Source organism: Haemaphysalis longicornis, unplaced genomic scaffold (genome assembly GCF_048455015.1).
Source record: "Haemaphysalis longicornis isolate Haplotype H1 unplaced genomic scaffold, Haemaphysalis longicornis Haplotype H1 scaffold_3, whole genome shotgun sequence".
NCBI lineage: Eukaryota > Metazoa > Arthropoda > Arachnida > Ixodida > Ixodidae > Haemaphysalis > Haemaphysalis longicornis.
In genome coordinates this window covers 77,222,203-77,249,493 of record NW_027526335.1, presented here as the reverse complement: position 1 = coordinate 77,249,493, position 27,291 = coordinate 77,222,203, and the positions used below count along the sequence as shown (strand labels likewise).

General features: G+C 46.5%; 1 protein-coding gene across 2 annotated transcripts in view; it reads right to left on the bottom strand.

Moving 5' to 3' along the window:
* Positions 1 to 1,905: 1,905 nt before the first annotated feature.
* LOC144174670 (proton channel OtopLc-like) overlaps positions 1,906 to 27,291 on the bottom strand; it is a 44,543-nt gene continuing 19,157 nt past the window's right edge. The window contains exons 1-7 of one of the 2 annotated variants that reach the window (XM_077703470.1): positions 26,284 to 26,433; positions 24,351 to 24,610; positions 16,043 to 16,157; positions 13,113 to 13,416; positions 11,163 to 11,329; positions 9,090 to 9,243; positions 1,906 to 3,290 (exon numbers count right to left, since the gene is read on the bottom strand). In XM_077703470.1, coding sequence (XP_077559596.1) covers positions 2,380 to 3,290; positions 9,090 to 9,243; positions 11,163 to 11,329; positions 13,113 to 13,416; positions 16,043 to 16,157; positions 24,351 to 24,610; positions 26,284 to 26,346 — 1,974 coding nt within the window. In that variant the 5' untranslated portion in view covers positions 26,347 to 26,433 and the 3' untranslated portion in view covers positions 1,906 to 2,379. Of the gene's footprint in view, positions 3,291 to 9,089; positions 9,244 to 11,162; positions 11,330 to 13,112; positions 13,417 to 16,042; positions 16,158 to 24,350; positions 24,611 to 26,283; positions 26,434 to 27,291 lie in introns of those variants that run through there. The other variant, XM_077703469.1, reaches the window with a different exon arrangement.

The window sequence follows — 27,291 nt, the reverse complement described above, 5'->3', positions numbered from 1 at the left end:
ATACTAATATATGTATAATGATGCAAATCACAAAAAAGGCTAAGAAACCACGGGTTGAGTTGCACACGCTAAATATTCTAAAATTTTTGGCAGCAAGTAAAGCTTTGTCACTAAAAAACTGGTATATACAACCAACGTGCACTACAGTAATGACATACGCGGCAGAAACTTGGAGTCTCACCAAGCGCATTGAAAGAAACTAATGTCAACCCAATGACCCATGGAAAAAATGCCAGGGGTAACACTTGGAGACCAGAAAACACCACCGCTTGTTAAAAAAAGCAAACTCGGGTGGAAGACGTTTTAGTTTAAATTAAGCGATTAAGTGTGATCGGCCAGGTCATGTAATTTGAAGTACTGACAACTGGTGGATCGTCCGATTAATACCAAGGAACGGTGAACGCATTATGGGAAGACAAAGGACCCGCTGGAAGTATGAAATAATAGAATTAAATAGAACTAAAAAAAAAACAGAATCGGCAAACTCACGATAGAAGGGGCTGGGAATAGTCGGAAGACGCCTTCGTCATGCAGTGGACACAAACAGGCTGTTGGTGATGACGATGATAGTGGTAACATTCTTTATGATCTAGAGTCATTGGGTTCCAGTAACTCTAGTGCGTAACGGGGGCAAAGATCAGGTACACCGACTTACCATCCGGACAGAAACATGCAAGCACACGCAAGCACACAAGCGGGCACTTCAGTCCTCCGGCAAGCACATTCAATGCTTTCGGCATCATTACGAAGAGGAATTATGCCTGTTGTTATTCAAGCTTCTCCCGTGCAGTTCGCAAAGATGGAACAAGTTCGCTATTCGCGGAACATCGTGTTCAGGAATCGCAACGTCTAGTTCCCCACAATGGGCACGCTCTTGCCCTGGCGAGCTTGCCTGCTTCCGGCAGTGCCACCTACTGGTTATGTACGAAGCAGCCCAGGCATGTCGTCGCGGCCCAACGAGGTGGTAACAGGAAACAGCAGGATATACACTTAGCACAAGAATTAGAAGAGCTTATAGGGTGATAAAGCCTGCTGTTACCTGTGCTCTACAGCCCTCCATGGTGGCCCACTGGGCAACACAGCGACAGGTTCAAAGAAAACAACCGGCAAAGAACGCTCACACAAATCCCAAGGCCGTCGCAAACAAATGTTTTCGCCGTTAAGAGAAGCCGGAGCGAGGGAATGAACAGAGAAGGCCGATAAAGTAAAATCGCGGAGGAAATATATACATTCTGAACGAAGTTTTTCATTTTTGTCAATTTCATCCACGTAGCAGCATACCATGGAAACGTAAGACGAATTCCCGCGCCTTTCAGACTGGGGCTCCTCTTCGGCGTCTGATGCCTTACTAAGCGAAGGGCCGAGAGGTGCTGCACGCACCCTTGGTTTTCAATGAAGCGTTCCTCAGCCGTGCGTGTCGTAAAGCGGAGATACGATTCAGTCGAAGCGGCTATCCGCCAGAGATCCATGGTGGGGCGAGAGGCGATGTGTTATGTTGTTCGGACGTCTCAGTGATGGCTGTGTTCCAAGAGGTTCCAGCTGAATGCCTGCGCATGGCGCTGTGTTCAAGAAACGCCCGCGTTCGCCGGTTAGTCTCAGGGTCCCGGAGTGACATCTAGACTGACCCACATGAGGGCCTGGAAGTGCATGCGGCTAGTCATGACGAACAGTGTCCCTAACTTAGTGAACCATTTATTGTTCATGTCAGCAGTGGCTGCTTGCAGTATTAGTTATTAGATTGCCCGTCTTACCTAAAAAAAGTTTGTGCACAAAAATGTTGATTGTATCATTTGAAACTTATTCTTTAACTCTAAAATGTCAGTTATGTACGTTTATTCGGTGAAGTACTGTGCCACACCCCTTCTCACGGCTACAACAAATGAACACTATTTCTTTTCTTTACAGAAATGTACCTCCTTCAGGAAGGCTTTGTCTTTATTGTACTTTAAGTCACAACGCACCATGTCACGAGATGAAGTCCACTTGTCTCCTCTCTGGAAAAAGATGCGCTACGATCCTTTGTTAATCGTCCGAGCTATTTTACATGTTATTACACAAAACACAAAGCACATTCAAGTGTTCGTAGTAGTGTGCACCAAAAGTTCCGAGGGTTCTTGTACTTCGATCAAGTGTCCCATAGAATATATGCGGAATGACATGTGAGGTTGAACTTGGAGCTCAACGGTGGCTCAGTGGTTTTTGCCGAAGCGGGGCCAGGGCCGATGTGATGAAATGGCACTTGAGTTGTCCTGTCGTGCGCAGCATTTCTCTTCGCCTTGGTTTCACCCAGAGGTCGCTCTCCGTAGACTACCTCGTCCGCGCAACTCGAAGCAAGACGGCAGTAGAGAAACTCAAAGGTCACAGGCTCATCCCCTGCCCTCACTCTCCCTTGTGGTAGGCCGCCTGCCAAATGTCCGCCAGGCACACCGCCGAATGGAACCGGTAGAACAGCATCAGCGGAATCGTCGCGTGTCCGATGAAGCCCCAGAGATTTCCGTACACAACCTTGGCCGCGATGAGCTCGTCGATGTGCTTCTGCTGCACCGTGAATACGACCCACTGCGTGACGTTCAGAATGAGCAGGAAGGTGATGATCTCGCGGCCGGGCTTGCGGTAGCGCAGGACGTGCGAGTTGCTGCACCTGCGGAGTCCGTCGATCAGCACGGGCGTCTGGATGATGATCTGCAGAACGGACATGACCCGGAGGCCGATGCGCATGTGTTCCTCGAGGTGCAACTCGGCCATGATGCACAGGATGGCGTGTATGAAGTAGAAGGGCAGCGGTATGAAGAGCAGGAAGTTGTCCAGGAAGGTGACCGGGTGGGCGTTCTGGTCCAGCTGGACGACCTTGAAGTAGGCCACGACGCTGGTGACGAGCCCTAGTGCTGTGAGGATGCCCTCCTGGCAGTTGTAGATGGTGCCGCCCACCAGCTTGAAGTTGTCGCCCTGGACGACCACGAAGAAGATGATGACGGTGATGATGGACGTGAGGAGGACGAGTATGCCGGAGAAGAGGCCCTTGTTGGCCGCGTGGCAGTCGGCGCTGATGACCACGTTGCTCTCGTAGGTGATCTCGTGGTTTCCCTCGGGTCCGTCGATCTTCTGCTCGAGGTGGTGCGACTTGGAGTGCAGGTGCACGTTGCCGATGTTCTGCCACACGATGAACCACACTCCGGCCAGGATGATGCTGAACTCGATGGTGCACGGGTAGAGGTAGGCTGCTGAGCTGAACGTCGGCCCGTAGAGACCGGCGCAGCTGTCTTCGCTTTCGCTGTGGTGGTGATGTGAGTCTGCGGGCAGATTACAAAAAAGAACAGGGATTCAGGTGAATGGATTATAATACTTTCCACGCACTTTGTTTCTTTGAAAAACGAACCAGATGAGTTAAACGCATTCAAGGCAGTTTCGATGCTTATAAGCAAAGTAACCCAGCTGCAGTAAGCAAGTGCTAGATCCTGAAACCATTAGGCCCCTAAAATGAATAAACGCGTGGTTTTGATACTACTGCGGTCCCTAAAAAATACATGAGGAGTAAACCAAAGTATTTAGCATAGGGTTACAAGTCATGCGGTTAAAATATGTTGTAAACTTTGAAAAGACCTTTTTTTTTTAAAAAAAATACCATTTTCTCTTTGTTACATTTTAGAAACCGCAAAACATTCCAAAATAATCTGCAGAAAGAATTACGCTGTTATCTGAGTTAGTTCAAAAGTTATAGCCAAAATTCTAACATCTGGTGACTGGTTCTAAAACCGAAACAAAGTGATGCGGTAACAGAAACTGATAACGCAGCGAATATCAGTAGCGCACATTGAAACTATTCTGGTACCTTTAATTTGATACGTAAAAGATTATTCAAAGACGATTTGTAAGGTTTCCTGTTTCTAAACATCGCTTTAAAATTCTTTAAGGGGGGGCATGACCGGACAAGCGTCTCTGTTCACTTTGCAAGCACTATGCTACTGGATCGTCATTTTTATACGTATTATTCTTAGTAGAAAAAGTAATAACATAAACGTTTTACTAAGAGGCGTAGTCAAGTCCAGGCTAAAAAAATTAAAGCTGCGCTGTTCCACTCAATGTCAAAGCTGTCGGAAGTGCAGAGCGGTGAATCGCAATAATGGGCTGAAACGCCGTTATCCGCTCACTCTTACCGCCCATCACGCTCTTCGGCGCCCTGTCTCATTCCTGTCCTGATGAATTCAAGGCAGGTTTGCTGAACGCATTCTGAATTTCCCGCCTTCGCAGTGCTCGCGCTCCCCCTGCCTGAAACTGCGACAGCGGGAGTTCTGTTCTTTTTGGGGCGAAGCACCTTAGAACCTCGCTTTGTCCGTGGCTTGTCCCTTGGCGTCCGTGTACACAGTGTTGCCCATGCGCGAGGAGCATTGGATTGGATTGTATTGGGTTGGATAGGATAGGGTAGGATTGGATTTGGATTTGGATTGGATTGGATTGGAATAAATTGAATTGTATCGGATTGGATTGGTTTGGAATTGTATATACTGTAAACACGCGTTGCCACTCATTTACACGAGCGAGTGGGCAATGCCACGGGTGATTTATGGCAAGAACAATCCCCAGTGCTTCGCCCACTAGTCATGATTCACTTTGTGGAGATGCGTGAATATTTTTGTGCTCGCTTTCCCTCCCGCACGTGCCGGCATTGCCCTGCCACTTTTTTTTTTCGCTTACTATCATAAAAACCAACCCGACGAGCGTTCCTAACTAAATGAACGCAGGCGTGGCCGGTTTACGTAAATTTCGCCTCAATTGTACCTGTAATTTTCTTTGCGTTAAACAACGTGGAAGTGTATAACAAGCGCCAGCGGTTTACCAGTTTCGAACGCTTATGACTGTATAAACCGCTTGGCTTTCGATTCCTCTGTGGGACGCCGCGATGACGGCCGCTACGACGGAACGCCGTGGGGCTCTACTTGGGTCCAGCGAGCGAGCTACGACGACAAGGCGAGCCCCTAAAGTGCTCTGAACTTGAAAGACGACAGAAGAGAAAGTGTCGTGACAATCGGTAGTCTCGGTACACAGTGATTGCTCCACCAGAAGACCATGTGGACGTGAAGGTATCGGAGAGTGCTGCAAAGCTTTAGAAGTTGGAGAAAAATTGTGAAGTGCCGCTGCGAGAACCTTTACTGCAAAGTAATATGACTATAGCTAAGCGGCGTGAGCCTGCTCATCGTACTTTTTCGTATATATTATGCTGTGAGAAGCTTCAACGATAGCAACAAAAGTAGATATTTTGAGGGAAGAGAGCATCGTACGTCGCCACCGAACTCCCGTAGCATGTTGTACCAGTGACGAGTACCGCGTGAAGGAGCCTAAGCGCCATTGAATAGGTGAGACAAAACATCTCCGAAAAAAAAAAAAAAATACGAGCTGCAACAAAAGCCAAAAAACAACTCCTGGCAGCTAAGGAGGGCCGCAGCTATGAACGAGATGAATTTTAACTTTCCAGGGCAAGGTTATTTGGTCTGTATACGGATAAAAAAACGTCATTCTTGTTTTTCTCGAAACTTGATTTTTTTGCAGTTCCTTCCCGCCCGAACAGTGGTAACATCACAACAAAAAATTTTTTCCCGATGAAACCTCACAAGCTCATTCCTTTATTAATATACCGGGCAATGAACTAGGATTTTTAAAAATGTATGGCATGTTTTGATGTAACCATGATTTATATGAAGGAATGCGCACAAAAATGACACATTTTAATGTTTTCATTGGAATTTTCACAATACCTTATTCCCCAAATATCGGATGGCAAACATCCCAGTTTGTTGCACAGTACAGTGAGTTGGCTAACTCCTGTGCCAAAAATTATGCAATTCCTGCCGCCCGTTCAATAGTTATGAATGTTCCCGCAGGCAAGTCTAGAATATTTTTTTGTCAATAACAAGCATCAATAAAATTACTTTCACTATTTTTAGTTTTTGAATGTCATAAAATACCGTCCTTTATACAGCCCATGTGAAAAAAAAATTACCGGTAGAAATTTGAAAAAGTTTTGAAAAATGTGGCGACATACCGTAAACGAAAAAAAAAAAGAGTTAAATTTGGAGTTTGTCATTTAGAAGCAAGGGCTGCGGAATATTTAGGCTTTTTCTTGAGGGGGGGGGAGGGGGGCTAAAAGATATTAGCTAAAAGATATTACCTAAAATCTCGCATATATGGGCATTCCCGGTATACTGCGGCAGCGGTATATTATAATACGGAGCGGACGGTGTCTGCTTTGCACGTCCACACGTGTGGGTGTCACTGGTGTACGCAAGCGGAGATGCAAAGTTAGGGGACGAGGGGATCGTGGCCCCTTCCGACCTTGTCGAGATCATGGGGAGGTCGGAAGGTGTAATGCATGAACATTCACACACACACACGTACGCACCTACACACGCATGCGCGTGGCTTGCTTTCCCGCTATACTAGCCTGTTATGAGGCAAATGCGCGTTGTTAACAAATATAAAGCTGAAAGCTGTTCACTTAGAGGTATGCTGTCTCGTTTGAAGGACTAAGGAAATACATTCATTTCCTAGAGAACAACTTAAAATGTACAATAATATAATCTCCATGACTGCAGTTCTGAGTCGCTGCAGTCCTGGAGATTAATTCTACTACACACTGTACTATTATAAGCAATATGAAAGGGAACACAGGAACGCGTAGCAAACAGCCTCGAAACCGACTCGCAGCGATTCCCGGATGGCGCTGTGAAAAACAAAGGGGGAAAGGAGGGCGCTCTTCCACTAACTGCTGGCACTCCCACCCCACTGGCATTTCTACAAAGCAGCAGCTACGTCATTTCGCCGATAATATGGTATCGTCCGACAGCCGATAAGACGCACGGCGGGAATGGGAACAGTTGTTAGAACAGCGTCCCCTTTTCCACTTTGTTTCCGACTGTGGCCGCTGCGCATCACTCGCAGCTCGGTCTGAGGGTATTTTCTGCGCGTTCCTGTGTACCCTTTCATATTGCTCGTAATAGTACATGGCTCCCCACCGCGCTCCCTGCCGCCGGGCAGCCTCTTCTGCTACAGGGTGGTGCTGACAGGCAGAAATGTTCGGAGCCTCGCCATCCCCACAACATTCAACTGGCCATTTATGACTTGACATTCACAACACATAAGAACGGCTTTGGTGTTCGCGGATTTTTTTTCTTATGACCGTCTTTCGGGCACTACGTCGCCGCCTTTTCTCGCAATGACACATACGAGGCTTTTTTTCGCGTTAATGTTTGTGTAAGATCTATCTGGGTGAGGGTGGGTGGCGTGTGTTCGCAGTCAAGTATTACGGCGCGTGCGCAAAGATGACCACTCTCCACTGAAATTCCTGCTGATGTTTTCCAGAAGTAAGATGGGCTCCGGCAATTTTTACTCGTTGTTTCTCGCAGAGTGCCCATGCTCACGGAGCTGCATACATTACAGCAGGGTACAGTTTTTTGTTTTTATGTTTTATGTTATTTTCACATTTTATTCTTTTTATATCTTTCTACACGCCTCTTTTATGAACAACGTTTCAAATCATTGCTCGTCGAGTGTAGCCCCTGATCAACAGCAGCCACGGCTATAACCTTCTATCTTGGTACCTAGACAGCTGCGATGTGAGAATATTCGAAATGTGGAATAAGAATCGAGTAATTCTTGTTAATCTATTTCTGTTTGATTCGAGATGTTCATATTTCATTCCTTTTTAGGTTAGCGTTTACGCAAAATTCGGGTTACGACAAGGTTTCAGTTGTTACCATAGTCCAAAAAACTGCAGTCCAAATGGTGTAGCCCAAAGATGCGATAGTAAAAAACGGAGGGCCCGAGAATAAATCCTATCAGTGTCGCACAGTGGCGAACGCGGGAACGCAAACGCATCCGAGTGTTTTGTAGCGTAAGCTACACTGGCCGAGATTGAGCAGTTTCGCGTGGACCTTGAAGGGCCGCACTGCGCAAGCGCGAGGAGCATTGGATTGAATTGGATTGTATTGGATTGAATCGAATTGGATTGGATTAGATTGGATTGGGATTGGATTGGATTGTATTGGATTGTAATGCAATTGGAGTACGGCTGAACCTTAGAGCTCACGCTACGTATATCGTGGCATAGCCGAGCTAAGCCACTCCTAATTTTTTTATGGCTGCTCGACAGCACCTGCACAAGTCAAAGGTGTCGGATTTTTAGAAAAATATAATGCAACAAAAACATATTCTCTGTGTGCTTCGTTATGCTCAACCAGTCTCTTTCCCCCAATATTCGTGTCCAAGTTTCAATTCCAACTCCACTAATACATAAATAACCGCGTTCCGGCTACAACCAACTATAAAAACCAGACAACGGGTTTTTATGCGTCAACTTAGCGGGCCACTAGCACTATTCATAACGGGTCGACCCCAGAATGTAACGCAACGGGTCCCAACAGCCCGTTTGCACAAGCGGGCACTGTTCTTTATATTTTGCTGACAATGGCACAACGGGAAGTGGTCTCCTTTCTTCGTCAAGAGAACAAGTGCGCCCACCAGTTGTGACGGCAGTTTTTTTTTTTTTTGCAGTGAGCAATTCGATTTACTATTGGCACAAACGGCATTGTTGAGACGACGTTCATTTCGAAAAACAAAAACAAAAGCATGAAGATTGTGCTTTGAAGTTCGGGTGTGAGTGAGTAACAAGACGCCACACGTGTGTTTCAGCAGGAGTCAAGCGTTGGCAAATAACAACGCCGGAAATACTGGATTGGTATTAAAAATGAAATTTGCGCGAATTTGAAGCACATGATATTGATTTATCTTGTTTTCTTCTTTATTTTCACAGGGACTTGCACTACTTTGGACCGGCATTTTTAACTGGCCTAAGTGTGTGCAAACAAACAAACAAACAAACAAACAAAATGATTGTGCCGTCAGTGGGGAATATGATTCACAAGGGGAGCATCGTGACCTATTCCGTGCCGTGGCGTGCAGAAAGCGGAAGGTAAAAACCACCCCGCATGAGCTGGCTGCTACGCCACCAGTTAATGGGCTCGTATGTACCGCCGTTCTACAAAGAGGGAAAAATCGCGAATCACGACACAGTTGACAGCATCGACGGTAGTGCGTACCATTGGTTAAGTTTCCGTGGTGCTCCCCGCCGTGGTGGTGACCGTGGCTGCTCATGGCGTCGTCGACGATCGTGCTGAACCAGTTGTGGAGCGACGTCGCTATCAGGTGCATCACGCCGAACCTCGCCACCTCCTTGAACCTGTTGATCACGATCTGCGAAGTATAATACGCTGGTTTAGGCCACGCTCAATTTCACAGTATATCGTGGCACTCTGCTCTGAACGGAACACTCCCACAACGCACCACAACAGTAAAGAAGAAAATTCGCTTGCTGCTGCGCAAAGGGGTGATAGCATTTTAATTCTACGTCTATCTTCCCTCCCTTTCATCCCCCCTTCCTCCTTACACTCTAGGTCCCAGAAAGGCGTCTTCACCGCAGTGCACCAAAATGACCGATAGATTTGGCAGAGTGTGCAAATTCGGGGTAGGACGACGCCCAGCATTCAATTTTACTGAAAGAAGAACGGGCCATCTCGACTAACGTGAAACCACGCAGGGGCGAAGCTGGCAGTGAATATGCGTATTCAAAGATTGTGAGTCTCACTCTCTTGTCGCCACACGGCGAGCGCTGACTGCGCGCCGGAGAAGCGCCGGTGGGAGGAGCAATCGCGAACTTGCTGAGGCGGTGGCGTCCTCTCTTGCGCTGAACTTAAGCCCGTTGAACCGGATTTAAGCAATTTGCATGTGACATCTGCCCCAGCTAGGGGTAGTGGAACGAGTCAACGCAAGCGCAGTGCAATGCCCGCGCCTCGCCCTGGGGGCTCGTCCTCGGTCATCAACGAGGCCCTGGCACCACGGAAGTATGCCTTTTCTTGCTTCGACCAACCGCCCGACCCGATCAAGCCTAGCGTCAAAAGCCGGTGGGTATTTGAGTGTAACAATACGCTGCTAACAATACGCTGTCGTCTACAATACGCTGATGCTTGTTCTTGACCATTGCTGCCGTCTACAATACGCTGCTGCTTGTTCTTGACCATTGCTGAAGTGGACAGGGAGCGTTACACAAATCTTTAAATCACGCTAGGTTATTTTGAATAGGTTTTATTCATTATACACATTTCTTTTATTGCGCGTTACGTTCTAGCGCGAGGCGCTGGAAAACGAGTGTCCCGGTGTTTTAGTACCATGACTACAGGAGACGACGACAGGAGACGCCGACAGCCCGAGCCCCTAAGGTGCTACGCCCCTAAAAGGGCATCTGCCTTTGTACATTGAACAATGCAAAATGCCATGCATGACGCGTGTTTTCCGGGTTCACAGAATACGTTTTTAACTCAAATCGTAAGCTGAGCCTCGTCATTCACCAAATTTGGACGCTCGGCAACTTAGACTGGTCATTTTGTGGCACGGTGGTGAAGACGACCGACAGGGAGCTCTAAGAGTGTGGGCTATTCTTGGGCGCCATTCTTACAAAATGAATTTCTTCATTCATTCATTTTACATTTGGTGTGAGCAAAGAGCCCGACAGATTATAGGGCCCCTCGGTCTCACTAAGGCGGTCTGCGCTCATTCGAATAGGAGGTCAGAGACCACAGCGCGAACCTTTAGTACAAAATAACGGATGTACACCTGGTGGTGAACAATATAAACGGTACAACTGAAGCACCTTCTATACCAGGCTAGCTTAGTCCATCATAAACGCCGGATTTGAACAGGAGCGAGAGCTGTCAAAAGCTGCTCAGTCTAGTTGAAAGGGATCAGAACTATTGGCCAGCATGTTTCCAGTTATTGTACTTGGCGAAGGAGTCCAGTTTAGGTCATACGCCCGTCTTCACCCGCAGGGCGTTTAAAGTCAGATTCAAGTGCGACCTCCTTACTGGAGTCGAACTTGGATGCATGCATTTCCTTATGTTCCTGAAGTATACCCGGTACTTCTTTAGTTTTTGCGTTACTTCACTTATTGTTGGCGTCATTAAATCCGCTATTGACTACGGTACGAAATATTCACTGGGAACTGAGCTTGATTTTTTTTCGTTTTGCAGACAGATGGCCTTGGTCTTCGTTTTGCAATGCGTATCGAATATACTCAAAGCGTTAAGCGAAATCCCAAGTGCGTTCCCAGGAGCACTTACGTTGGAATACTTGAAGACTATGAAGAGCTGGTAAAAGGAGTAGACCGGCCGCAGGCTGTGCAGAAGCACGCTCGTCAGGTCACTGCAGCGCTCGGGATCGCGGTTCCAGTCGATCACATGCTTGGACAGCATCAGCCCTTCGTGGATGATGTGGCCGGAACAAAAGACTACGAACACAGGAACACGATTTAACTTAGCGACAGTTTATTTCTCAGAAGAAGATAAATTTATAAGAAACTGCATTCTACAGCGTAGCCAACAAACTTTCGAGCACATTCGACATAGAAATTTTCTTTTCATAAAGGTTTCCATGTATGGTCCTAGTATTTAGACCCTTCCTTCAGTTTTGCGACAAACCCTTCTTTCACATTAATAGCTAATGGTTTGGGAAACCAGCGACTGAAAGTTGATTCTCTTGCTGGAGAAAACTTTTCGTGCATCAAGTTTGGGCGCGATGGAAGGATCGAGGCCGACAAGTCGCGGAACAGTGATCAAACCATGCAAAAAGACAGCGGTAATGTGTACATTACCGAGGGTGTACATTACCGAGGCTATGAGGGTTCATGAAATAAATAAATAAAAAATAAATAAACACTGTATTTCTCCTCATCTATAAAATCTATAAAAAGATTGGAAGACGCGCTAATGCCAATGTTTTGATTTCGCGCCCTGCAGTTTATCAAGTTTTTCTAAAGAAACTAACCCAGCTGTCGAAAAACCCAAACGAGGCACGATAAAGCACCAATATAATTTTGTTTCATGAGCAGAAGGTGTAGTATGCTGCATACCGACCACGCGTGGCCAAGAATACACAGGAAAATCTGGCCGATGAATCAGCTGTAGACTACGAGAGCACAGTTAAAGTGCGTGCGGCAGCAGTAAGGCCACATAGGCCTCTTGTCAGTATAGCGGCTCCGTGTGTCAGTTTGCAAAATGCAAGACTATATTTAGAAGCAATATCAAAATGATCAGAGAGATCATTGAAGCTATTTCGAAAGCTACAGGCAACTGTATCAGTCAAGTGTCCCGTGCACTATCTCCGAAATAAATTGCACACTTCAGATCCAACGGGGCTCGTGGGTGATGGTAAAATCGTGTTATGCTTTGGCAGAATGGTGCTTTTGCTTGCTGATGTTTTTGTACTTCAGGGAAAAAATATGCGTTCTTTCAAAACATTCAGTAGTTGAATGTAGTGCTTCAATACCTCTGTGTGTCCACGTCCTTCGTTTTCGTCTCAGTTGTTCATTGACGATAGACATACTTCACCAACTAGCCAAAGAGCACACTGTTTTAGTGAAACTTAGTACGATTACAGTTTCGTCTTAGCGCACAGAAACTTGGCTGGTACAACCCGCTTCACGGCGGTTTTACCGAAACAAGGCAAGACAGCCAAATACTGCAGAATTGGTGGCGGCGGCATGTTGTTTGTATGTATACTGCGACTGCTGATAGTATATAGCACTAGTTGAGACCAAGCTTACTAAGGTTTTTGTTGTCTTAGCTGGCTAGCACTGCGCACATTACTTTACGATGTCAGGTACACATCACGAGTCACAACAATCTTTATAAAGCCTCTACCCCTCCCGAATCCTGCATCACTAACAGAGGACAGAAATTCCGAAACGTTCGCGGATCCACCATGAACCAGTTAGTTATAAGAAGCGCACGTGAAACTGGCAGCAGTTTTACAGCCGCCTTAGTGATCAAAGATATCATAATTTTGTCTAGCATGTGTGCACCAGAACGCGATCTAGTTACACAGCTTTCGCAAGAACGTTGGCTTTGCCGCAAAGCGTACTCTCTCTACAAAGGAAGGGAAGGGTCACGACAAAGCTCAGCGATGATGCCTCTAGCAGCTTCGCAGAGGCGATGGTTAGGTATAATGCAATGCTCTCATTCACTCCTGTGGTAGTACTAAGGGAGAACTGTTGTGTGCGGTATCGCTCTCACCGGCCATGCCGGTCTTGAGGAAGAAGCTTCCCGAGTGTCGTCCCTTGAGGAAGCGGTAGTGGGGCAGCACGGGGTGCTCTTCGTCTTGACCCGGGCCCTCGATCCCCTTGGCGGCCTCCTCTGCCCAGGGGTACTGCTCGTTGATGACGCACTCGGTGGTGAAGGAGAAGCGGTCGGCCAGGTCCTCGTACTCCTTGAGCTTCTTTTTGATGCGCGCCAGAATGTGCAGCTTGTAGCGCGTCAGGTCCACGTGCAGCACCACCAGCCACGCGATGCCCATCACGCACACCACGCAGCCGTACACCTGCGACATTGCGCCGCCACCAGGGTGGGATATGAGCTTGCGCCTTTGTAGAGTAGGGACAACATGTTCCCCTGTTGTTTCGTTTAACCAGTCTTGTCCACCCATTCTCTGAATCTACTCGGGCACATTAGATACGTGCGGATGGCAAGTTACCGACCCTTCCTGTTTACAAGTCACGACTCATTTTTATAAATTTCCGTCGGGGCATCTTTGAATGAACTCCAATGGAAATTAATTAGAAACGGTTATTTTAGGGCAATTATCTTTACAGTAAGTACTGTAAGCATTACAATAATTCAGAGGGAACCCAAAATGGTTTAAAAAGAAAGTAAAAAAGGTGCACGTAAATCAAGAAATCAGTTCAAATATAAAATTAGCAACTTTTTATTACTTTACGTAACCTTCTGATTGTTTTGTTTACTCCTGTGTTTCTGCAGGGGTATTGCAAAATGGCTGATCGTTCTGGCGAGACCAGACATCGAAGTTGCGTAGCTGCTTGCATATGCGATAGCGCTATGCGAAGCGTATGCGATAGCCGAGCGACGGCGCCAGAACACCACCGCGCTCCTCCACTACGCAGCTTCCACCACTGAGGTGACGACACTTTTAACACGAAAGTGTTTTATTCCCGGATGCACGAAGATTTCGATGACGTCATACCGTCACGAAAGTGACGCCTGTACAACGAAGCAAGCGGCCTATAAAGGGTGCACCTCTGCACACAGGGTCTTCTTGCGGGGAAGCAACCTTTAGTACTAAAGAGCACATTTTTCTTAGGGTTGTTCGTTTTAGGGCTTTATATTTTAACACAAAAGTGTTTTATGCCGCGATACCCCAACACTTCACTCATATCCGTAGTGGAAATGACGCCAGTACACCTTTGCCGAAGTGACCCACCAGCAGGACGTCGCTCGCCAAGCACACCCACAAGACAGCCACCGACCCGCAAATCATGCTCAGCTGCAGATTTCGCTGCACATTTAACTTTCGTGTTTGATTCCTATGACAGTTTTTGTACCATTTCTGTTGACGCCGCATACGACAAAGGTCAGTTTTCGAGTTCGCTTTTCGCGTTTGATAAGACATTTCACCTTAATAATAAATCAAAATAAAGAGGGGGGAGATTAATATGTTCACAGTTTGGAATGCATCCGAATGTTGTCTAAAACCTCAACATTTGCAACAGCGGAGCTGTTTAAGCTTGAGCTTGGTCTGGTGGCGTTAGCAAAAAAAAATACTGAGAAAAAAACTGCGCCGCCTCTAAAGGGTGCGCAACCGCAAATAAGGTATTATAGCAGTGAAGCCCGCTTTAGCGCCTGCCCGATTGTGAGCACAAGGAGCTAATGCATATGCGCACCCCTTACTATACAAGTTTAAAGGTGATAGTCTTTCTTGGGCTACTAAAACACAACAAAGTTGAGCCGCACCAGTGGTGCAAGGTTGGAGAAACAGCGGAACCGGAGGTCCACCTAGCTTCTTCCCCCCTGGGATCCGCTGTGGGTGTAGGGGGACCGAGCGGAACGGAATTGTAAAATAATCCTGCTAAACTTAGCGTCATCCCTCAACACTTAACCTCGCGTAGCAAGAACAGCACAAAACCTAATAAAACTTGGTTAAGCTTAGCAAAATCTAGCAGAACTTATCAAAACCGGAAGACGCTAGTCGACCCCCAGCTCCGCTGTTTCTCCAGCCTTGCACCAGTGGTGCAAGCTGCGCCAATTTCTTTTTCTGGCCAGGGGAGGGGGGGGGGGTATGTAGTTTCAGTCAGATACCTCTTACATGCTGGGGCATTAAATTTTCAGGCTACCAGAGCAATCGTGGCACGCGACGTACGCAAGGCAGCGGAGAAACCTCTGGGCCATTTCTTCCTGTTATCACTTGCTCGTTTTCCATTTTGGTCATAACGGCAGCGCCGGTCGTAACCCTACAGGGTTTCACGCCTACGTGTAGCCTTGCCGCTTATCTTCGAAGGACGCGACGTGACAAGTTGCAAGACACGGTGCGGAATCTCTGCCTGCACCCTATCGACGACCCGAACGTCTAACTGAAAGCTTGCTCAAAGGGCTGTTTAAAACATATACCTCGTACCCAAAAGACTTATCTAAAATTAACTTCTGGTATTTCTGATATATAGCCAGCGATCCACCAAACAAATGGAAAATAATTTTTTCAACGAATAAATAAATATTTTTGTCCCCGTTTGGCGGATTGTCTCTCCAGAATGCGCAAATTTTGTAGCTAATGGTGCATGTCAGGACGGTGGTTTGAATTGTTCTCAGAAGCTCTAATGGTGACGAGTGGAAGCCGGGTATACAAGGCGTTATCAAATATAGTAACTTCACGCCTTAAAGGCTCAGCGCGAAGTTTGAGATAGCTCGCCTGATATCTGGGGTTATAAAAATAAAAAGGAAGCTATTCGCACGTCAGGCATAAACGTTGAGGTATCTAGAAGATGGCTAATGAAAAGTCACCCGTTCATTTCTCGGTTTTTAATGTACACGAGAATAATTGGAATGCACAGCTAAACGGGACAGTTTAAATGCAAGTACAGTGTTATGCACATCGCGCCACTTCAGGGTCGCGGCGTTGACATGCCGCGACCGAGTGACGCTGCGTCAATTCTCACCTCGTTGTACTCCTTCATGGAGAACAGGGCCCCGTGGTAGGTGGAGGTGAAGATGCAGCCGAGCGTCACGATGAAGATGGCGTAGATGAGGCTCAACATTGTCGTCAGGTTTCGTCTGCAATTGACGGGGAGAATAAACGACCATCTCATTCGGAACGCCTTCGACAAGTGCATCAATTAACAGATCCCTGCTCACATCCCTTATGCCCTGAAGTGTTGCCTCTAATGTGCTAAAGATCTGTGCTGCGTCGAGAGATATTACCATTTATGAAGCTGCGCGCTTATTATAGTAGTAAGTAAGCTTGGTAGGCATGTATGTACACCTTTCGCACTTGGACCTTGTCGTTACTTGGCGTACTATACGGTGAGCAGAAATCGGCGTCCAAAAAAGTGGCCTTAGGGAGTCGGTGAGGAGAGAACTGCTGGGGTTCACCAAGATTCGTTTCGCATGTAAAAAGGGCTCTCGGCATGAGGGATTAGGCGACTACCTCAATTGTCTACACACTACTAACCTTGAGACAAATTGAAGACTTTGCACTGAAAGCTCTATAGAAATGATAAGCAAGTTGTATTCTTTGGGAGTATAAATTGGTGGTCACTGACCAAGGGAAAATGAAAAATTTGGCTTGGTCAGTGACCACAATTTTATACTTCCAAATATGACCCCTGACCAGACGAACATTCATCGGACACTTGACTAAGTTGTGTTCTATGCGCTGGAGCGACAATTTATTCTGTGGATTGTTGCGCCAAGGAAAAGAATGAAATCGTAAAAGAATATCCGCAGGAACTCCCAAGTGCAAGTTGTCGAAATAATGCTTAAAGCCGCTCATCTACACGGCGAGCTCCTTCGAAGTAGGCTTCACTACTGCACACAAATGCGTTGTTTGGAAGACATTATTTTAGGCGCCATATAAGGAGTTTGATAGCTAAGTAGAAGTCCATAAAGCCTAATAATAAATGCCTTCACAAGACCCCAGCACCTCTGTTAAACGCGATACCCCATGCCCAACTAGTCCCCAACTTTTAAAGTTGGCTGTACTACTGTACACAAATTATTTGTTTGGAATACATTTTTTGAGCTCAATATGAGAGGCCTCATATGAAAATATGAAGGACGAAGTGTCTAATATTAACGCATAAAAACCTGTGTAACCCTATGAAGCGGACAACACCCGAACCCTTTTAAGTAACATTCATTATGGCGTACAAGTACTTCGCTGTGAAGACATATTTTTGGGGGAAATCTAAGATTTCGTGTGAAAGCATGAAGGACCTAGTGCTTTATAATAAATGCATAAAACTTCATGCATCATTGTGAAACGCTACAGACCGGTTTGTTTAAATCAAGCTGCAATATCTTAGATGAGTGGATTGCTAAAAACACGTTTTCAGGGGGAACGCAACGAGTCTGATATCAAAGTATGAAGGCTATATCGCCCGTTGTTGGTCGCATTTTCGTGTGCAGCATAAGTGTTATACATGAAGCGTTACAAATGGACTGATGGGTTTTCCCGTTGCATCCACATGTAAATGCTAAAGAATCCAAAACTTTGTAATGAAGCTGGACTCAACACCCAAAGCACGCGGTGCACCAAGAAAAACCTCCCAAAAACTAAGAAAAAGGTGCTGTTGCGATAAAGGAGCGCTTCTCTTGTGAACTGCGCCTCAGGGAAAACAACACTACCACAGTGTTACGGTTAGACAGTGTTACGCTTTCTAGCGGTAGTACCCGGCGATTTCCGGGTGGGCCAATATGACAATACGGAATCCGTAATCACTCGAGTAACACTTGATTAATCCGTATAACGCGTAAAGGGGCCCAAATCCAGATTCGCCTCTATGAGGTATTGCTCGAGAAAGGCTCCAAAATTACTTTGTAGACATTTGTAATCGTTACATATATGAGCAAAGATCTGAGCTGGTCTGCGGGAGAATTTCCGGAGGAGAAAAGTTCAAGCTAATTTTAAATTAAACTGTACACCGATTCCCTCCCAATGGCTTGACCATGTCCAGTGTCTGAAGACAAAAGTGGACAGAATAAGCTTTGCTTCAAAACCTTAATCTTCTGTTTTTCTTGTTTTTTTTTTGCAAAGAACGCAGAGCTTATTCTCATTTACAACGGCGTTAGCGGAACGGATTCATTTAGGTACATCATACAGGGTGATCAAAATTAAGTCGACAGGTTTTTTTTAAGATTAGGTGCTTACATTTACGTGAAGACCACCACTACAGTGAAATTTTACGCCAAGGGGGACACAGAATTAGGTGGTAATTATTGATGTAGGTGGCCTAATTAACTCAAATTGAATAATTAACTTTTTAGTGGCTGAAGTAAGCAGGCATGTTTGTATTAGAAGTTGGACGCAATCGTGTTTCTACGCAGTTCCATTTGGCAGAAATCTTCTAGCGCATCTGTACTCCGAGATATCGAACTGCGAAGTTTAATTGCTTTTATCATGACTACGCATGCTAGACACTGAAGACGGGCGCAAAGCTCCTCCCTTTTGTTCTGTGTTTCGATAGCGGTTCCGAGTACTACAGATTGCGATAACGCCAGCCGAGACTGAAAGGATGCCAGTTATTCCTTTTTTGTACGCCTCCACCCCGTTGTAAAACTAAACAACGTACGCCGCAGGCACGTCACAAAAGGGAGGAGCTTCAGCCGGTCTTCACTGTCTTGCATGCGTAATTATGCGAACGGCAATTAAACTTCGCACCTAGATATCTCGGAATACGGATGCGCTAGAAGAATTTCTTTTCAATACAACTTTTCAATACAAACATGCCTGCTTACTGCAGCCACTAAAACTGTAATTATTAAATTTTAGTTAATGAAACCACCGCCATCAATAATTACTACGTCTTTCGGTGTCCCTCTTGGTGCATAACCTCACTGTAGAGATGGTATTCCGGTAAACCTAAGCCCCTAATTAAAAAAAAAAAACCTGTCGACTTAACTTTGATCACCCTGTACATGCGCTTACGTGACAACTTGAAACCAAGGCCGGTAGCGCTGTATCAATCAAGGAACTAACTTGGACGAAGCGCTTGTTTGGTTCTCAAGCAGTCCACTTAAAGCCGCCCGGACAGGCGAGGGCGAGTATAATGTCGCGCCTTAATTCGCCTCTCCGGTGTGACCCGACGCTGTGCACTCGTGAGGCCACGTGAGCCCCGAACGGAAACGTTCTGGAAAAAATCCCAGCTCTTGTTGGTCCGCGTTGTGACCCATTTTTCTTCAACAGCGAGCTTATAGGGCGCCTACTATTTATACTCTGATTCTATCTCTATTCCCCAATCCTCATATACAAAAACCTCCAGTGTCGCATTGAACGAGTCGCGATGATAAATCTGTTTTCTACAAGATTACAGAAATTTCCGTGCCTTTTAATACGTTTTTGTTGCCAGTGGAGGGCGGGGAGCTGCGAGCTGTTATCGTTTCATGCGAAGGTAGCGAAGATGCCACCAGTTTGATCGGCCATGTTTGCAAAGTTTGCGACCCTGAAAAAGGACGCTCTGTGCACCAACGATACGAGGCCCGCGCTTCCAATAGGATAACTCCCACAGTATCTGATAAGGCACAAGTTTTGATTACCCTACCTGGAAGCGTTCGTCGCAGATTATATTCGGCCTAAATCGCCGCAAAATAGCGTCATGACGAGACCAGTGTGGCCGTAAATCAGAGTGGCCGTAAGAATGAGCGTGTGAGCTCTGGGGCGGCATTTTGAGTTGTGTCTGTTTCAAAAGATGTCCGTTTCACATCCATTTTAGTCGGGACGTAGTTGAACTTTTCAGTCGTGGCGTAGTTGCACTTGTGGTGCCCCTGACCAATGACGTGCACAGACCAACGAACCGTCTTACTCGTGCTGTGCCCCATCCTGGTCGTATGCTTTCAGCCAATCAGGGGCGGTATTCTCGTGTTCGTCTGTTTTGAAAACGTCCGTTTTGCTCCCGTTTTATTGTGACGTACTTCCAGTTGTAGGCGGGCTTTGGGCTGACTTTCACGCAACTGTTCTTGTAAACACATTTTAAACGACTAAACCTATTTTAAACTATCTTTTAGGTGTTTATTGTTCCGCCAGAGAACTAACAACAAGGCGACGAAAAATCGTCTGTTCCAAATCGTCTGCTCCGAGAAGCCGCGGCTCATAGCTCCGCCATGCTTGCATGGCGTCACATCCGGGTGTTCGCTTTTGGCCAATCAGGGCTGGCTCAAAACGGACACTTCTGCTTGCATGGCGTCACATCCGGGTGTTCGCTTTTGGCCAATCAGGGCTGGCTCAAAACGGACACTTCTGAAACGGACACAAAACCGACAAAACACGAGAATACCACCACAGGGCTCACTCGAAATGGACACTTTGAAACGGACACGAAATGCACGAAACTGAGATTATCGCTACTGAAATATTTCCTGATCACAAAATGGACAACGTAATGCCCGCGAACTTCCTCTGAAACGCCGAACGCTGCGAACGACCCCTGCCGTTGCGACCGAGCGGTTCGGAAAACGCCGCTGACCGACCTCAGGGTGATAACCTCGATGATAAATAAGGTAATAGGGGGCGCAATGACCTCTCAATGCCACTGAACGGACGCGTTGACTCCTGGCGCGAGATCAATTCCTCCTTTCTTTTCGGAACGCTCGCGAGAAACACAGTTGGCCTTGGCCACGAGTATGGAAGGTTGGACTTGTTGTTTAGGCATGATACACTTATGTATCGCGCAGGACGACGACGGACGAAGTGCAGGAGACATAGAAGGCTTTGCAGGCTGTCAACTGACCGCCTGTATCTGTAGTGTACGTACAGTAAAACCTCCGTTATATCGAACTCGAAATTGACTTTGTTATAAGGGGTGCTTTGGTAAAAGCAGAAATGACTTGCTCCCCCTCCACTGGAGTTGGAAGCGTGAAATACTCCGAGTAAAGCGAAAATTAGAATAAAGCAATTTCTTTAGAACGAGGCCTGGGTTTACTGTATATCAAGCCTCAGCTATCGCTTCGAATGAAACGAGCTGTTTGCGCCTGATTACGGCCCCATACTTTCGCCTTTGTACTATGCGTGGCCGCTTAACATGTTAACTCATATATCTACGTTTTCCTCCACAAATTTGTTCCTGAAGGTTAGGTGTTAGAACACAACTGATTTAAATTACATGTACGGCTTACCGACTCAGGACCAGAATAGCAGATGACCAAGTGGAGTGCAAACAAAGTGTGTATACCGGTCTGCTTCTATGAATGTTGCAACAACTTGAGAATATTCAGAGAAAAAAATTGTGCGAGGAACCACAGTGCCAAGCGAGCATTTGACAAGAAACTTGATTAGCCAGTCCGGAGTGGCTTAATCGAGGAGCCCCAGTGCCAAGCGAACATTCGACAAGAAACTTAATTAGCTAGTTCGGAGTGGCTTAATTGTTTCGTCGTGGTGCTAGCTTTACACAAACATGCTCTAGACAAAATGTTTGCGACTCGTCACAGTATCCGAATGTGAGGCAACTGTTTGCGTCCTAAAATTATTCGTTTGTGAGCTCTAGAAATATTTTTAGACTCAGAGGAGAACTTTGATTTCGTCTTGTTGTAATTAAGAAGGCGATCGACATTCAGGCGTTGTAGACATTTTGATCTTAATGGTATCTAATCCTTTATTTCTGAGTAGAAAGTTCGCTGTTTAGTTCCTAAATTACAAAAGATAGTTCTTACATTCTTCAATCACAGCCCTCTTCGTATTCCCTCAAACATGCCAAATTACCGCTGCACTTTTTTCATCGCGGTCGTATGTCTAGTTGCAACCACGGACACACGCAAAGTTAGATCAGTCAGATGTTCAGTATTTGTGCGAAAGCAACAGTTGACTCGATAGGCCAAAACTCGTTCAACGTCGACGGCGTCGCAATCGAGAGATGACAAAGGGGCTACCAGTGGGAAGAATATAAATGTAATGTGTCGAGTTAAAAAAAAATTTGGTAAATTTGAGACTGGATGGAAATCAAACCCCGGGCCTACAGAATACAAGAGCGCGCATCCCCAACGCCGACAAGCCTCGACGTATCTAGATGACGAAGTGTAGACCTAACAGACGTGTGTTAGAGAAAGCTGCTGAGGCTTCCATGAATAATCGGAGTAAGTTACAGTTCTAAGTATCAATTGCGAGCATGAAAATACGTTACAGGTAAACGTACTTTTTGCTTTGCGATGCGAACGTGGTACGTGCCGGACTGACGTTAGTAGCGCTATCATATGTCATCCATTGACCCCTGCTATCTTAAGCTTGACGTAAATGGACGCGCCTTGGCACGTCGTATAGGGCTTAGCGATACGGCTAAGGACCCAACGAGGAAGATGATGATGAGGAGGACAATAAGGAAACACGTTCGGCACCTCGGCACTAATCGTTTCGCAGCCACTTCATCATATGCAGTACTTAGGTGTCATCGTAATTGTTTCTTGGCTTATCAGCCGTAAAAATGTCGTACAAGCGTTCCCACTTCACTTGAAATTTACATGCAGTCAATGTATTCCTATGAGCTTGATTACGGAGGCCCTTTGTTGGTATTAAGGTGACTTCAGGATTATGACAATTTAGTATGATTAAAATAAAGCATTCGAATATACTGCTTAATTATATGAATTAATGTGACTGTTTTGGCTTTTGCAATGTCCAACTAGAATAAGCGGCCGCCAGACAATAGAGCTATGGACTCAAATATAACATGCATAGTTACGAAGATGTGATAGCGTGATGAGGCTGCATGAGGTAATGAACCTTGTCACTGATGATAGTTGTAGGGAAATTTGGTAGCCTTAACCTGTTTCATATTTTTCGTACTCTTGTTGCTCAGATGTTTTACAGTGAAGTTCCATATTGCGAGGATGCATGGCGGGATTTTTCATTTCCGCGAACAAAATCGGGTTCCTTCCACATACCCCTGTATTTGCATAAGTGCAATTTTTGCAGATTGGCCTGCAATAAAAAAAAATTTGGGGGTTCTTAAGTCTTTTTACGCACTGTACAATTGGTGAACCGGCCGCGGACCTCCGACGGCAGCTGCCATCGGCACTGGGTAATCTCCCTGAATGACTGTGTAAGGACTGTGGGCAGGTAGTTGACGTCGTCGCCAAATGGGAATCGGTGAATCGGCCGTGAGCTTCTGACGGCAGCTGGAAGCGCCCCTGACCAATTTAATTGATTTGGTATACGTGACGATGTTGTTATAGGCCAATATTCGGCCTGAACGTCACGTTAGGCCAGACGTTAGGCCTAATGTTAAGCCTAACGTTAGCGTAACGCTATGCGTAAAGTTAAGGTAACGTTAGGCCCAACGTTAGGGTAACGTTAAGCCTAAAGTCTGGTTGTTGCATACCCAGTGCGGATGCCAGTCGACTCCGTGCACACGTATACTTTTGCATCCTGTGTGAGTTTCATTTCTCGCTTTACGCTCTCAAGCAACTCTCTGAAACTGCAACAGAATTACTGAGCAATCACAATGCCGTTATCACACGCACTACAAAATGTCCGAATGAACGTGCTGGCTCACTGCACTGGTGTGTCTTTGGTTAATCATTTGTGGTGGTTCTGCACAGTTTTGCTGGCCTTCCACCTTCATTGTATGGCTCCACATAACATATAAAGAAAAGGTTGTTTGGAAACCTGGGGTGGTACTCGCAATGTAGTTTATTTACATTTTAGGAAACTAACATGCAAGGTAACATAGTCCAAGGTGTATCAAAATTGATTTGCGAATTCGTCTACTGGTGTTCAGCGCAATCACACATCCTTGAAACTGTACGCGTTCAGTGTATACAGTTCGGTATTTACTTACACCTTGTACCCAGAGCAGTGGAACGCTCAGACGGACGATTGCAACAATCGGAAATGCAATGCAACTGGTCATCAAATCTACAAGAGAAGTGGGCCACAGGCAAAAAAAAAAAATAATTTTTCTCTAACAATCGCGTTGCCAGGGTGTCCTAGGAGCAGGACTCAAAAGCAACTGTTCCTCCCATCGTTGCCTGTTTTCCTGTTTTTGCTCCCCGAATAAACTAAAACAGCCCAAGTAAAAGGCAGGGAAGTCAGCGCCAGAAATTTATTGCAGGCATTCTAACCGAAAATAAATGAAACATGGCTCCAGTACCCCCTCCTCCCCCCCCCCCCCCCCCCCAAAAAAAAAAAAAAAAAACTTCTTGAACAGCAACGTAAGAAAAGATAAAGAGAAAGAACGCACAGAAAACACTTTTACGAAACATAAACGCATGCATGTATAAAACCAGGGGTGCTTATGCGTCGCGAAGTGAGAGTAAGCTAACCTGATGGCGGATCCATTGGACTCGAGGCTCTCCTCGTTGGACTCAGATCGGACGTGGTTGGAGACGCTGTCCGGCTGCAAGTTCCGCATCCGGAAGCTCGTGTTGGTCGGAGAGCTCCGGCCGCTCGAGCACGGCTGGTTGATGGTGTAGATGTTGCCGTTGCACTTCTCATCGGATGGAAGGCTGTCCGTGCTCGGTGGGCCGGCCACGTCGGGAAGGGAGCCGCCACCCGTCTTGCCGTTGCCCGCAGAGCCAACCTGCTGTAAGGAAGAAGCGGCGTAGTCGCAATGAGCACGGAGGACAAGCGATGCATTCGATATTGTTGTGAAATTCCAGAGACGAAGCCATATTGCGAGCCTACGGTACATTAAGCCAATATTCAGCTCCGGTAGCTTTGATAGAGCCTACTGCGCTCCAAGAAGCCGCGTCTTGTTCAGGTAGTGAGTGCTTGCTCGAAATTGGTCGCGAAAGGGAAATTCCTCCGGCTGGGAAGCCAGAGATCTTTTGAATCTTCATTACGAAAGCAGGGAGCTGGATAGGAGGAGGAATGTAAGATTTAGTTTCATGACTGCGAATAATCGGAGGAGGACGTTGCCACTTAAGAGCATGTTAATCCAAAGCAAACAATTACTAGTTCATTTTTGGACTCTGTACACACTGCGGAGTATAGGTTGAGTACTTTTCGCATCTTTTCTGAGCTAAGAAAAAAGAGCCCTACGGGAATTCAGCTTTCAAAACTGCTCTTTCCCCTAACGGGGGTTTTGCGGCGAAATGCACTTTCTACAGAACTGGCTTATATAGGAACATTGCCGTTTACTCATCTATATTTCGTCTTCTTGAGCCTGGAGAGGGAAGTTTAAAAAAAAAGCCGGCCTTTGCAAACCTTTCGTATCTAGGTAGTAATGTACCTTCCAAGCCTTAGGGAAGCAACAGAAAAAAGGAATTGCTTGCATGTCTGGGCCTTAGTATTGATTTGAGAGATTCCTGAGCAACCTAGGACCTGGAGGAACAGACCAGCTAGTGTAAAAGGCAGTATTATGAAGGAAGCCGTTCTAGACGTCTTTTAGATACACTAGCATGCGCAAAGAATTCGTTTGGTGCCCTGGAAACAACAAATGTTTAAAAAGCCCACAAAGAGGCTGAATATTACGATGAAACTTGGCTTCGTTTCTGTAATTATTTTTACACGCGTGAAATGGTGTTCGACCATGAATGCATCCTCGAGTAAACGAAGCACACTGCAGCGCACCTATCGGAATGAAAGATGTGGAGTGCTAACGTTTTCTCCGAGCAATCCTTCAGTTTTACTTTTTAGTGGTAAACATAAACGAGAAGGCAACACGTTTGTTAATGCTTGCCCGGGTTGCGATGAGATGATGCGAAACAAAAGGAACTACGCATTCTGCACAAACAAATAGAGCCTCAAAGTGCGCAGCTTCATGTAGGGGGTGAAGTTTTGGTGGTTTTTGAATCCGTGGTCCTCCGACCGTAAAATACATTATGGTACGTCAAGACTCACAGGACATACGCCCGGTCGGCCTTGCAACTGTGACTTCATCCACACTATGTTCTGTTGAGACGTAAAGAGTGATGGCTAGAATTTATGGCTAGAGCCCTTATGTTTTAAAAAAATATTAGCCCCGGTTTGAGTATATATAAGGCTAGAAATAAGCTGCCGTAATCGAAAGTGCGCGTTGGTCTCGTTACGTAACACTTTAGTGACTACATCCCAGAAACGATGCTAAGACGCTAAGCCACACACAGGTCTCAGCTGCTTCAATAGTAGTATACAAAAGCTCCTAACCAACAGCATAGTTTAGGGATTCTACAGGAATCTTGGTAAAAGGTGACAAACAGTACTAAGTCACGAAACTTTCGGGCAGCGCGTAAAATGAAAGGAGTTGCGGAGCAACTTGCGACGTGAAATCCAGACCTCTCCAACGTATCTCTCCAGGAGATGCATGATCCGTGTCCTCCGTGCCAACGAGAATCGCATTTGTGTCACAAACGGTTCGACTTTCGAAGCTGTCGCTCTGGCTCACGCGGTATGTCACTGCTAGAAGGCGGGTCGCGTGCGTATTAAGTGCTAAACGTCCGCAATGGCTGGCTTCGAGGGAGTGAGGGGGGGGGGGGGGGGGGGTGACGGAGGGGTAGAGGTCGTCGTAAACAGCCTTCCGTGCCGCCTTGCTCGTCTTGCGCGGGTACGTCGTCAGGCGAGCTGACAAGCGCCGTCGCTGACACCGTTCGTGCGCAGCTCACGAGACAATCGGCCGGGAGGACGTGACTGCTCTCGGGGTAACGGTAGGTGGCCCCGGGCGCGCCATATCCGCTCCAGCCCCTGACAGCTCCGCTTGGGCGTGAGCTGGGAAAGATCGCCGAGAATTTGTTTTCGCGCCTCCGGGTTTCCGCCGCCGCTTTCTGGGAGGATTCCGCGGTACAGGTGCGAACAGCGGCAGCAGTCACGGGCGCTTCCCGGTTGACGAGCTGTAGCACAACGAAAAGAATCGCCACATGCCGCCAGTCGGGGGTGTATGTACCTTTCCTGAGGTCCCGCATTTTTTGTTTCTATCTGGTTTCCGGTGTGCGCCTTTGTTTAACTTAGGCCTGCGGCCTCCCTTCATAACCTCCGATGCACGCGCTGCTAGAAGACAAAGGCAATCGAAGTTGATTTGCCCTCATCACACGCGCGAGACATTGAGTTGTAGGAACTACGGGGGGACTAACCTGCTCACATACCTTGCATTTCTCATAATAAGAGGAAGGAAAGAAGGAGGTAAAAGAAAGAAAGAAATGCTAACCTGTCCATGGCCTAGTTTTTGTAACCTGCACGTGGGGAGAGGGAAAAAGGAAGGTGAAAGTTCAGAACCGAGCGTAGAGGTATGCCCAGCGGTAGGGCACTAGACGTTCAAGTTCAGTCATTGTCCCGAAAGTATTTCATGCT